A 13846-nucleotide genomic window follows, 5' to 3' on the forward strand; every position below is an offset into this window, starting at 1 on the left:
CTTGAATTTTGCTTTGTATCACACATAACTAGCCCATATCAGTTTGATATTTTCCCCCATTAAACTCTGATATGTTTTCAGTCTCCCTTTAATGTTTTTGAGCGGTGTATAAAATGCTCTGAAATAGTGTTTCCTCCCTTCCTGATTTCCAATTTTTTGTATGTTTGTCGCACTTAAATGTGTTAAGATAACACAAGTAAACACAAAATGCAAATCAAGCATTTGTGATAACTAGCAATGTCTTTTTAGCAGTTGTCTTTTATGAAGCTTTGGAGGAATTTTGGCCCACTCATCTTTGCAGAATTGTTCCAATTCAGTCACATTGGAGGGTTTTTGAGCATGAACTGTCTGTTTAAGGTCATGCCACACCATCTCAGTGTCATTAAGTTTAGTCTTAGACAAGGCCTTAAAAAGCTCTTTATTTTGTTTCTTTTAAGCCATTCAGAGGCAGACTTGATGGTTTATTTTTGATAATTGCCCTGCTGCAAAACCTGTGTGCTTCAGCTTGAGGTCATGAACAGATGACCAGACTTTGTACTTCAGAAGAGCAGAGATGGAGCTGTGAATCTGAAGTATCTGAATATTAAACGGGGGTCTAACCCTATACAGTGGAACCCCGACTTATGAATACCCCATTTAACGAAAAATTCAAGTTATGAAGGCACTTAAGGGCAATATTTCTGCCCGTGATACGGCAAAATGCCCGCGTAACGAAATCAGCTGGCTCTGATTGGCTGAGCCCAGAATGCCTTCCGAATCATGTGGCAACCCCCTTGGCTTTCGTACTGGTGCTTCGCTGTTCCACTTGAACGACGTATTGTTGTTGCAGTTAGCAATTAGCCTATAGCCTATCGTTCACTCAAAAGGCGCGATGGGTGCTTCGACTTACGAAACTTTTCGACTTACGAAAGACCCTCGGGAACAAATTAATTTCGTAAGTCGGGGTTCCACTGTATAGGAAATTGTGACAGAAACTTTTTCCTGCACTTCTGTGAACTGTTATACACAAATTTTTAGGTTTTTAGTTTTATTTATGAAGTAAATGTCTTCATTAATATAAAGCATCACACACCATTTAATAGTTTAACATCTACTGTGATATAATACAGTGGAGCCCTCTGGCATTTTATATTGTCTCCACATATTTTCAGTTGTCTCTCTATGGGTGTGATCCTTCCTCTAAAGAAAACAAACCCTGCTCCTGCTGCAGGTATTACTATGTTAATGTTAGTTAGAAAAACTGCTTTAAATCCTGTTTGGACATTAGACTTTAATGTTGCTTAGACTTTAATAAAGATGTAACTGGTTAGTATATGATGTATCTGATGACTGATATGGTATGAAATTTACACTTCAGTAGTTTGCTTCTCTTCAGAGAGCTCTGAGTTTGATTCGTGTGTTCATATATGTGCATAAAAGGCTGACTAAATCACTAGAGATCATATTTAGATGACATCATGTGTGGAAGAAAGGAAATTGCAAAGTTTTGTCACAGAGATTTGTGTGCCTGTACTCACACAGGTGGCAGAAACTTTGACTGATAACAAACTTCCCCAATGTGTTTAAATGTTTCTGCTTTTATTTAATCAGTCATTTATTGGTTGATAAATAGATTTACATGTCAGCCAAAAGCTGCCATATAAATGGGTTTCTCTGCTGTGTCTGGAGTGGTTCTTTCAGTGCCAACAATAAATCATATATCGTGAGAAGCTTCACCACAATAACGACAGTTTGTTGTGCAGTGACATCAGGTGAGCTTAATAGTTACAATTGATTATTTTACATCTGCTGTCAGGAGATGTTAAACCACATCACGGATTTGCATGTTCATGTGTTAGTAAACTGAAGTATGATGCATGTGTCCACATCTATATTTTTATCCCGGAAGTGGAAATCAGAGGGGTGATCATGCTACAACTGGACAAAAACTAAACACAAAAACTAACAAACAAACAAAAAAACAAAAACCTGGGGCACTATGACCCTGTCACAGTTCGCTTGAGGACTCACACGCAGGACTCAGAAGCTTAGAGGCCCAATGTAGAGATTTATTACAGTTCCACCAGGTGTATATACAAGTAGTCCAGGGGTGGTGCTATATACAAAGTGGTGACAGGGAAAAAGGCTCCGGGGGGAATCCAGGTAGGGAAAAAGACACTTGCTCCTCTTCAGACAATCTCCACTCGCAATCAGTCTCTCTCCAAACACTCGCAAAAACAGGAATCCAATCAGGGAACACAAGGTCGATCCAGGGGATCTATGTACAGAACAAACACACGTTAGAAGGATTGCACAGAGAAACGAAAGTGAACTTGCTCTGAGCTAGGCTGCACTGATGCGAGTCACACGCAACGATCCAGCGAAAAGTAGAAGCCACTCCCTGGCTTAAATTCTGCCTGCACTGATGAGGTCCAGGTGTTTCCTCTTCAGAGGGGCGTGGGCCGAGGGCGTGAACCCGCAGTGAGTTCTGCCCTGGCAAGAAAGAGATAGAGAAGGCGAGAGAGAGAGAGAGAGAGAGAGAGAGACAAAACCACTAATCAGCGGCCTGCTGATCCTCCGGGCCGTGACAGACCGAGGAGGAGAGCAAGACATGTAAAGACGAGTGAAGGCTACAAAGAACTCTGAGGTGAAAAAACTGAGGTGAAGAAAATACGAGAACTGTAGTGAAGTAGCATTACATTAACAAGCATTACATTTTACAGTTTAGTGAATTTACACAAACAACATCCTGCCACTTTTTAAGTTCAGTTTTTGTCTTAACTTCACCTGTAATAACTGTTTTCAGGTGATTTCTTGTGGTTATAACAAGAAGCAGAAGTTGAAGGAGGAACTCTTTTTTCCACAAAAACAGAAATAGTTCTGCAAAATGTAATCTCCACATACTTCAGTTTTTTAAATTTGAGTCTTTATGTTCCTGCCAACATGTTTTGTATCTTCTTATGGGATTTGTTATTCATATGGGAGCTTGAAATCTTGAAATAAATGTCCAGCTACCATTGGGTGAAACTCTGTAGGCTATGGATGTATACAAAAAGTGTGACATGTTGTTAAAAGTGATCAGAGTGTTCAGTAAGACAAGAAAAGCACTGTGTAAATCCAGCCAGCAAACTGAAAAGAAACATATCAAAAAAGGGGTTTGGGGGCTCAAATGATTAAATTGGAACCTAAGCTATTATTTCAGTGAGTGTGGGAAACACACATGAAAAATTTCCCAACACTGCTTTGAATGCACAGACAACAGAAGTTTGAAATAAGCAGTGCTAGTCTTGGGTAATACAAGTCGTGATACTGTGTGATAACACGTTTGTCTACAAAAACAGTTGTTAAAAAAAATACATTTATGTTACAGAATGATTGTGAGCCAACAGCATGTCTCAGGAGTGAGATATAATATTTTAAAAGTCTTTATTTAAGGGAAAAATGCAAGGTCAAAAAGTCAAAGCAGCCAATAGTCACAAATAATGAAGATCAGGAATAAAGTGATAGGAAAAAGTCAGTTAAGAAGACAACTGATGGAAATGAGGAACAGGTTATCGTGTGAGGGAAGAGTCAGCACAGGTGAATGTAGAAGCAGGCAGGTAGGAGTGGCAGTTTCTGAAGTGACAGGAGTGTGCCTGATGGGAACATAAAAAGACTGACTGAATAAAGAAAGACAGAAAACTAAAAGCATCACAGGCCTGTTTGCTTTGACATGACAACATCTAAACAGAGAAGTGTTTCACTCGCTCTGTTTCTGCTGAAACCACTTTTACTTTGTCGTCTCTCGTCTGTAGCAGTCTGATCATTAGGTAAGACATTCGTTTTTACATTTTACTAACTGTGTTTATTACAAAAAAAACCAAACACCTTATAAAAGATAATTTCTAGTTTGATATTTTATTTGTGTAATTATGTATTTTCTTTATACAGGTGATGAGTTTTGTGACAGTCCAGTCTGTGAACATCATGACAGACATCATGTTACTGAGTCTCCTCTTTATTCCAAGTGAGCCGTCTCATTTCAGTCATTTACAGTCTGACAGATCAGTGCAGATAGAGAAACTTTACAAAGTCACACATTTTATATTTGTAAGTTAAGTGAAACATTTTGTACCGAAGGTGTGGACAGAACAGGAGAAAAAAAGCAAACCCATGACACTTAAAGTCAGATTTGTAAATATGAATTTTCTCTTCATTTAGATTTGCACATTTTAATTTTGCTCTCTGGATTCCCAGACTCTTTGGCTGCTTGTTCTCAGGATTCTACAAACCTGTTCATCACTGCACCAACAGAGATGGAAGCTCTGAGTGGATCTTGTTTACAAATCCCATGTGAATTTAGTGAAACTGGACCAGAAAAGTTTGACAGCACAAGATCAGTTTTTGGAGTTTGGATTAAAGATGATAACAACATTAAAGCTCATCCAGAAAACGTGATTTTCAACAGCAGTAGGACAGTTAACATCTATCCAATGAATATTACAGGAAACCTGAAGGAGAAAAGCTGCACCACTCTGTTTTCCAATTTAACCACAAATTATATAAACACATACTACTTCAGAATTATGAACTGGCCGTTCAGATCAACAGCTGTTTGTGAACCTGTTCAAATAACAATTAAAGGTAAGAGACTTTTGATATTAGTATTAACCAATGAAAAGTCTAATTGTATTATTAACAGGTCAGATGTCACATAAATATACCTATTCAAATATTCTCTCTCTCTATTTTCTATTGTTAAACACTACCATTATGTTAATGTTTGGAGAAATAGTTTTGTTCTTCTTTGGCTCTTTGAGAGTTAAAAAAGTATATGCTGAGTCCTTTCAGTTTCATGATTTTTGAATGGAAAATTAATTAATTAATTTATTTATTATTTTTGGAAATTCTGTCTTTCCTGTATTATCAGTGTACAAACTATGTTTCATGTGAAACCACAGATTCTCCTTGGAGGCCCAATATTACAATCCCAGGTGATCTGAAGGAGAAGGAGTCTGTCACTATAACCTGCTCAGCTCTCACTCCCTGTCCACACTCCCCTCCTCAACTCACCTGGAATCTCCAACAAGACTCTCACAACAAAATAGAGGAAAACACAGATGGAAGCTTTACAACTAAAATCCAGCAGAACATCACTCTGTCAGACACACATGATGGAAAGAAGATCAGCTGCTCTGCCAGATATCCTGTGAACCAAGGAAAAGACACCAAGACAGCAGAGACAGAAGAGACTCTCAGTGTTTCATGTAAGACAATCAGAGTTGTTTTTTTTTTAATCCTGCCAACTAATCATAATTTATGAGATATCATTTTCTTTCTTTTTCTCAGATGCTCCTAAAGACACCTCCGCATCCATCAGTCCATCAGCTTTGGTGTCAGCAGGCAGCTGGGTGAACCTGACCTGCTCCAGCAGAGCCAAACCTCCAGTCAGCAGCTTCACCTGGTTCAAGAAGAGCAGAGATGGAGCTGTGAAAGTATCTGAAGGAGAGATTTACAGCTTCAATGTAACAGATGGAGGAGTTTATTACTGTGTGGCCACTAATGATCTGGGTAATCAGACATCAGCAGAGATTCGTGTGTCTGTTACAGGTAAAGGCCGAAGCTACTGATGTGTTGTATTCACATATTTTCCTTTTTCTTGTCCACGAAAACAAACATTAATGGTAAATGGCCTGTATTTGTATGGCGCTTTACTAGTCCCTAAGGACCCCAAAGCGCTTTACACATCCAGTCATCCACCCATTCAAACACTGGTGATGGCAAGCTACATTGCAGCCACAGCCACCCTGGGGCGCACTGACAGAGGCGAGGCTGCCGAACACTGGCACCACCGGGCCCTCTGACCACCACCATATATAACTTCAAGTGGTAATCAAATGCATTTTGCATCAATATTTCAACGTTAAACTGTAAATTGATGTCAGAAAGTAATTGTCTTACATAAAGTGCTAAAAAAAGAGACAAGAAAAATACAGACATTTTCTAAACATATTTTAAATTTTTTATTATTTATTATATTTATTATATTACATTTATATTCATAAGGACGGTAAAAAGCCTATAAAAGAAACATTAACTTTATCCTAAATTAGCTGAAAAAAACACAGCACAGCCACTTTCATCATGAAAAGAAGAAATGCACATATAAAAAAAAATGGTCACAAAATAACAGAAGGTGATAATATTAAGTTTTCTAGTAACACTACTCTACAATAAGCTGAAGAATTAAGACTCAAGACTAATATGTCTGATGCAAAAATGACGACTGGGGTTAGCTCCAAGTTAGATTTATCTAAGAAAGGGAAGAGAAAACAGGACAAAGCCACATAGAAAGCATCATAGTCGCGTCCCCTCAGGGGGCTGTGTTTAATGTGAAATGTTCAATTTTCTTTTATTTCATCTTTTTGTTGCTCTAAAATCTCGTTGCCTTGCAGATGAACAGTCAGGAAAACTGTTCGGTGTCTGCATTGTAGTGAAGACTGTGGGAATCATACTGCTTGTGAGCACACTGGTCTTATTTGAGTGGTGAGTCAGCTGCTTCTATGATAGTCATTTATAACTATTTACAGGCTACAGGGTTAATTTCACTTCTATTTTGAGTGGATTAAGTAGATTTTTATTATTCATAACTACAGAAATGAACCAAAAACTAGTTTCATTTCAATTTGTTTTTTTCTTCAGCTGGTTTAGATCAAGACAGTTCAACAAACCAGAGACAGAAACCATCTACATGAATCAAGCTGCATCATAGTCCAAACTAGTGCAACAGGAGGACAAAAATCTTGGACATCAGTCATGTGAACATCTGCATGCTGACTGAAACATCTGTATAGGATTCAAAGTAATGTTAATATTTGTGAAACCTACTGTTTAAGTTAACTAACATCATAGCGTGGTGTTGCTGCACAACAACGACACTGTACTTATTGTGGTGTTACTGTGTATATGATATGATATCATGAATGATAAAGTGTCTGTTTGTGGCTGATTTACTTCACTGGTGAAGAACTGATAAAACAAACAAAGTTTCTATCAGCTTTTACAACAACATTTCTTAATCATGTGGTCAGTGATTCTGTGTACTGATTCTTTGTGTGCGTTCATTTTTTAAGATATTATTTGTTCCATAATTACATGCATGTGCCCATTCAGTGGTTTGTTGTGTCACGTTGGTGGTTCTAGATAAAATGTACTTTATAACTGATACAGTTTCTGTTGAATCAACTGTCATAAATGATTGTGTTCCTATAAAATATAAAAACTTTATTTACACAAATGAGGAACAGGTTAAAGTCAATGTATTTATAAAATTATTTAATATTTTGATTGATTTAAGTGATGAGTTTTGTGACAGACAATCTGCGAACTTCCTAACAAATATGTTACTCATTCTCCTCTTTATTCCAAGTTGGCATTTCAGTCATTTACAGTATGAAAGTTCAGTGCAGATAGAGATTCTTTACAAAGACACATTTACTGTTCTGTCCTCACTAGATGTGGGCGTGATTTAGCTTATCCAGTTTGACAGACAGTGAACAGAATGAGAAGAAGAGAATGCTTTGAACTGATATTCTTCTTTACTTCGATCTGCATCTCCAGTTTACAGGCCATGTTACTGAGGCTTCTTATACATGGTATCCTTTATCCATTTTCATTACTCTCCTTTCTCTTTTCTTTTTGTAAAACTAAATAAACACAAAACAGATAATTACCTTCTCATTCACTGAACATACATAATGTACTAACTGAAACTTAGTTTTCATGACAACCAGCAAAAACATAAATCTTAAGGTTGCCTAAATTAAACATAAACATCACCTTCAGTTAACTAGCATTATTGATCATAACAAGTTAACAAGCACATGCTAATATACAGTTGCTAGCACACAAGTAGCTATACAAATGAGTAATGACCACACAGCTGAAACAGTTACTCAGTATACTCACATTACACATGCATCTCAATTTAAATAGGTAAGATTATGATACGTAACGGAAACTTACAGGCATGCGTGGGCAAAGGTTTCACCTCCACTGAGCACTTGTAGCAAACTAGCTGGGCATAACAACTTCCCAAGTGCCAACTGTGGCCACAAGAGGGTGCCAAATCATACAAACAAAAGCATATTACCACATTAAAGTTATACCAACACATTTACACTGAATCTGTTGACTGGAGAAAGGAAAAGAAAATAACACTTGTTTGTTGAAACAGATTTATTGAAACATTCATCGTAGATTCTCTTAATGTAAATTTGAACAATGCGAAATACAGGGCTACTAAACACTTTATTGTCATTTAAAGCTATTGCTTATTATTTTCACATGGGTCGTTGGGGGGGGGGCCATTTTTGCGTGCTTTAGAGACAGAAAAATTTACATCACAGGTCTCCAAAAACCCAGTTTCAAAACTGTTTTACATATCAATGATAAGTAGCCACTCTTTTATTGAGGCCAGAACTCTGACCAATAAAAAAAAAAGACATTTTGTCAAGTTATTTGTGTTGGATGCTAGCTACCTGCTAAGTTTAGATAATGTGTTTGTTATGTCCTGGGTGGCCGGTGTGTTTGAGGAGCGGACCCAAAAGCAGAAAAGAAGAGGGAGAGTAATGAAGTTTAATAAAAAGCGAGCCTTTTATTCTGGCTGTTAAAAAAATGTAGAAACAAAAAAAGGCAATGGCGACAAATAAACTATAACCTGAACTAGTGAAGCTGCAGCTAGACATGGCATGTGTAGCCACAAAAGCTGGTAGGTCTAAATTTCCCACCAGAAAGTTCTTTCGTATGCAAGGAGGAGGGGAGCAAGTGAATCAGAGCTCAGGGCACAGAGACTAAACAGGTCTTAAACAGACCATTTATTCCAGAGAAGGAAGAAAAAATGGACTTAACAAACACAATTTTAAAAGATGCTTATGCAATAAAAACGTTCTCTGCATGCTAAAACCCCTGCCGACAGCAATAAATACGCACTATTCAAGAAATAATACAATACAATGTTTCACATAAACTAACAATCCCCCCCCGATACTACTGTCCAGCCACGCTCGGGTGAATGTTCCTTATATTTAAAACCGGGGGAAGGAATTCCTCTTCTTAAATAGAGACCACGCAAGCCAGAAATCCATGGAGGAACCTCCTATCTCGGCCCTGTCTCTGCCTGAAGGGCGCGTTGCAGCACAGCCCAGCTGCACTCCAAAATTTAAGCTTGATTACTGTAAACGGAGCCTCCCTCGTAGTACCGCCTTGAAACAGACAGACATTGGCCAGCTACGTAGTCGGCATGGCCGCTGCGACCCTCCCCTGACAAAGCTGCACTGGGTGCACAAAAGTGGGGAAAGCGATTCTCACATACCTATGCAAGCATAGGTGCACCTCTGCCCTGCTGTCGATTACATGCGTCATCTCCCACTGTCACCCCTCTTGCAGGAATGGACTGGGTTGCCGTGTTACGGTGGCCGGTCCGTCTGCGAATGACCCGTCGCACCCCAAGATCAGGCAACAGGTCCGCCCACAGTTCAACAGGCGCCTGCTATTGTCCGCCCAGTCCACAGTGGATTAAAAGGATATCATGCAACAACACTGAAACATGGAATATAAATATCAGGGTAAAACCATGCAAACAAAATCAGTACTGTACGCACCAATACACACTAAGATCAAGACAATACAAACCATAAAACAAACACAAATTTCCACTGTGAGACACCTGAACCTGAGAAAAACCGAGACTTGAGACAACATGAATTCCAGGAATATGAGGCAAGAGAGGCAGACGATATTCTAAAAGACTTGAAATAAATATGGTCTAGTACACCCCATGCCCCCCTTTAGATTCACCCCTGCCTGCTCCAGGTATGACTGTGATTTGGGACGGATGCTGTCAGCCGTCAGCAAGCTACCAATTTAAACATTGTAGCAGATAAGTGTAAATGATATGATACGACCCTGACCTCCGGCGCCGGCTGAGCAGCTCCCTTGCGCCCCCCGATCTCTCCTGCTTGGCTGCTTTCCTCCAGGGAGCAGGAACGGGTGCAGGCACCTGCTGAGCACCAGTCGCTCCCACCTGCAAGGTGGGTACTGGTGCAGAGGTAGACTTTGCCCTGGCTGGCCTCACACACTGGACCGGCACAGGGGCGGATCTAGAGAGGTGGCATGGGGTGGCATGCGCCACCCTGAAATGATCTCTTGCCACTCCTAGTGCCATTCTAGTTTTGCATTTGAAAGTGTTGTTTATTAAGATAAGATAGCATTAACACTTTGAAAGCGGAATGAAGGTGAGTGTTATTAACACTCTGTGTGCCGCATCTCCAAATCACATGACTGACATGCAATTAAGCTGACATAGCAACAAGCTGCAACCACGCTGAGTCTCTATTTCAGCTTGTGTTGAAAGTTCAGACTTCAAAGTAAACTACAGTTAATAATAAGATTAACAGTTCATCTTCATATTTTAATGTAACATCTGTAGCTTTACTGCAGAGTTTTCAGTTTGAAGAGCTCTGGATGGAGCAGCTACAAAGTTTGCTTTTCTTCACATTTGTTGATCAAATGGTTTGATGAAGGACTCTCGCTAGCTTTGTCCAAGTAAAAGGTTTAACAGTACTTTCATAAACAGCGCTGTGTTTTCTTTCGTACACTTAAAAAATGTTTTCTTTCAATTAACACAAGCTCGCTGTGTTGGCCGACAGACTTCAGGTCCACATTAAATGATTACAACATCATCACTGCTGCTGTTTTGTTATCAGTCCTTTTATTTAAAAAGTGGGGTCTGCATGAGCTTAATATTGCCATACTTTTAATTGACACGTGTGCTTCTTGAAACGTTTCTGTTGCAGGTCTGTGCCAGTGAAACTTTACATTTACTTGGTGACAACTGAGCTACAGAGCTACAGATTAAACAGGCCAGGCAACAGTAACCTGACTTCCATTACGTATCGGGAAGAATTCCGTGGACTCATTGTCAGACTCTACACTGGTGCAGTGGGTCATCGGTTTCTCCTGGTGCACGAGAATGCCATGTGGCAAAGATATGTAGGCAATTACTTGCCCCCACGCTCACCTGATCTAAATCCAAGGGAACACCTCTGCGACATTATGTATCAGTCCATCTGACATAACCAGACTATGTAGGAGCTCAGTAATGACCTGGTCCAGATCTGGGATCCAGGACACCATCCACTGTCTCATTAAGACCATACCCCAAATTGCCAGGCATGAGAACAAGCATACGGGCGCCATATACAAACTACTGAGTACCATTTTGAGTGGCTGCAATGAAGTTTGAGCAAAAATATCCTGCTGCATCATTTTTTCTATTTTGATTTGTGGGGCTTCTTTGAATTAATCCCTGTGTAGGCTGGAAATGTTAACTTCCATCAAACAATGTGGCTTCCTTTGTCTCTAACACAGTACTTGGCCGATATTAGAGGTGAGTGGATCGATCCAAATATCAATATTATCGATACCAACACTAGTATTGGTATTGGATCGATACTAGCACCACTGGATCGATATGTTGCTTCTATCCTTCAAGGTCAGTATGTAGCCTGCTGAACTGTGTTAATCATTTCTTTGCAAAAAATAAACCTCAAACATGCACTATGAAAAATGCGGAACCTTTTTGTGTGCTATAGAGACAGAAAAAAACCCAGTTTCAAAACACATTAAAACCTGAAAGGTGTGTTTTGTTGTGTTAGCTAATTATTGTAGAAAATAACAATTGTGATATAGTGGTGATTAAACTGTATTCAGAATTTGCAAATTGAGAATTCATCTCCTAAGTAATGGCACACTACTCTCCCTCAATTAGCTGCCTAAATACTGGCCCTGTATTTACTTGGTATTGGATCAAAATTTACCAAAATTTGTAGTGTGGCACAGCACTGCTGTGAATGAGGGAAAGGGTGAATGTTGATTTTTTTTTTTAAATGTCCAGGCAAGTATATACATTTTAAATAACAAGATATAATGACACCAATTAACAGAAAGCTTCAGGTTCTTTATTTCTATATTATAATTCTTCATAATTAAACAATAAGAACAAGTAGTCTGATGTCCTCTAATAATTATGGAGCTATAATTTAAAATACAGTAATAACACATTAAATGTATGTACAAAATATCAGAATCAGATCACTATCGTTGATACCACCTTGAATTTTGCTTTGTATTGCACATAACTAACCCATATCAGTTTGATATTTCCCCCCATTAACCTCTGATATGTTTTCAATCTTCCTTTAATGTTTTTGAGCGGTGTATAAAACGCTGTGAAAAAGTGTTTCCCTCCTTCCTCATATCCAATTTTTTGTATGTTTGTCGCACTTAAATGTTTCAGATCACTAAACAAATGTAAATATTAGACAGAGATAACACAAGTAAACACAAAATGCAGTTTCTAAATGAAGGTGTTTATTATTAAGGGAAAAAAGAATTTCAAACCTACCTGTGTGAAAATCTTCCTAAATATATTAGCTGGTTGGGCCACAATTAGCAGCGACAACTGCAATCAAGCATTTGTGCTAACTAGCAATGTCTTTTTAGCAGTTGTCTTTTATGAAGCTTTGGAGGAATTTTGGCCCACTCATCTTTGCAGAATTGTTCCAATTCAGTCACATTGGAGAGTTTTTGAGCATGAACTGTCTGTTTAAGGTCATGCCACACCATGTCAGTGTCACTGAGTTTAGTCTTAAACAAGTCCTTAAAAAGCTCTTTATTTCATTTCTTTTAAGCCATTCAGAGGCAGACTTGATGGTTTATTTTTGATAATTGCCCTACTGCAAAACCTGTGTGCTTCAGCTTGAGGTCATGAACAGATGACCAGACTTTGTACTACAGAAGAGCAGAGATGGAGCTGTGAATCTGAAGTATCTGAAGATTTAACAGGGGTCTAACCCTATATAGGAAATTGTGAGAGAAACTTTTTCCTGCACTTCTGTAATTTTTAGGTTTTTAGTTTTATTTATGAAGTAAATGTCTTTATTAATACAAAGCATCACACACCCCTGGCATTTTATATTCCCTCCACATATTTCCAGTTGTCTCTATTTGGGAGTGATCCTTTCTCTAAAGAAAACAAACCCTGCTCCTGCTGCAGGTATTACTATGTTAATGTTAGTTAGAAAAACTGCTTTAAATCCTGTTTGGACATTAGACATTAATGTCGTTTAGACTTTAATAAAGATGTAACTGGTTAGTATATGATGTATCTGATGACTGATATGGTATGAAATTTACACTTCAGTGGTTTTCTTCTCTTCAGAGAGCTCTGAGTTTGATTCGTGTGTTCATATATGGGCATAAAAGGCTGAGTAAATCACTAGAGATCATATTTAGATGACATCATGTGTGGAAGAAAGGAAATTGCAAAGGTTTGTCACAGAAATTTGTGTGCCTGTACTCACACAGGTGGCAGAAACTTTGACTGATAACAAACTTCCCCAATGTGTTTAAATGTTTCTGCTTTTATTTAATCAGTCATTTATTGGTTGATAAATAGATTTACATGTCTGCCAAAAGCTGCCATATAAATGGGTTTCTCCATTAATCTGGAGTGGTTTTTTCTATGACCCAAGAGGAAAGAAGGATATGTAAACACGAGTGAAGGCTACAAAGAACTCTACACTGAGGTGAAGAAAATACGAGAACTGTAGTGAAGTAGCATAACATTAACAAGAAATATGAAACCTATAAATGTGTCTCTTTTACAGTTTAGTGAAATTACACAAACAACATCCTGCCACTTTTTAAGTTCATTTTTTGTCTTAACTTCACCTGTAATAACTGTTTTCAGGTGATTTCTTGTGGTTATAACAAGAAGCAGAAGTTGAAGGAGGAACTCTTTTTTCCACAAAAACAGAAATAGTTC

General features: G+C 38.5%; 1 protein-coding gene across 1 annotated transcript; it reads left to right on the forward strand.

Moving 5' to 3' along the window:
* Positions 1 to 3540: 3540 nt before the first annotated feature.
* Positions 3541 to 7380, forward strand: LOC120736199 (myelin-associated glycoprotein-like). The gene is made up of 7 exons (XM_040036180.1): positions 3541 to 3788; positions 3910 to 3985; positions 4216 to 4602; positions 4920 to 5225; positions 5308 to 5568; positions 6414 to 6504; positions 6661 to 7380. Exons 2-7 carry the CDS (start codon positions 3913 to 3915, stop codon positions 6728 to 6730), a joined length of 1188 nt encoding a protein of 395 aa, XP_039892114.1. The 5' UTR covers positions 3541 to 3788; positions 3910 to 3912; the 3' UTR covers positions 6731 to 7380.
* Positions 7381 to 13846: the final 6466 nt, after the last annotated feature.

Source organism: Simochromis diagramma, unplaced genomic scaffold (assembly GCF_900408965.1).
Source record: "Simochromis diagramma unplaced genomic scaffold, fSimDia1.1 OVJJ01000271.1, whole genome shotgun sequence".
In the NCBI taxonomy this organism is placed as follows: domain Eukaryota; kingdom Metazoa; phylum Chordata; class Actinopteri; order Cichliformes; family Cichlidae; genus Simochromis; species Simochromis diagramma.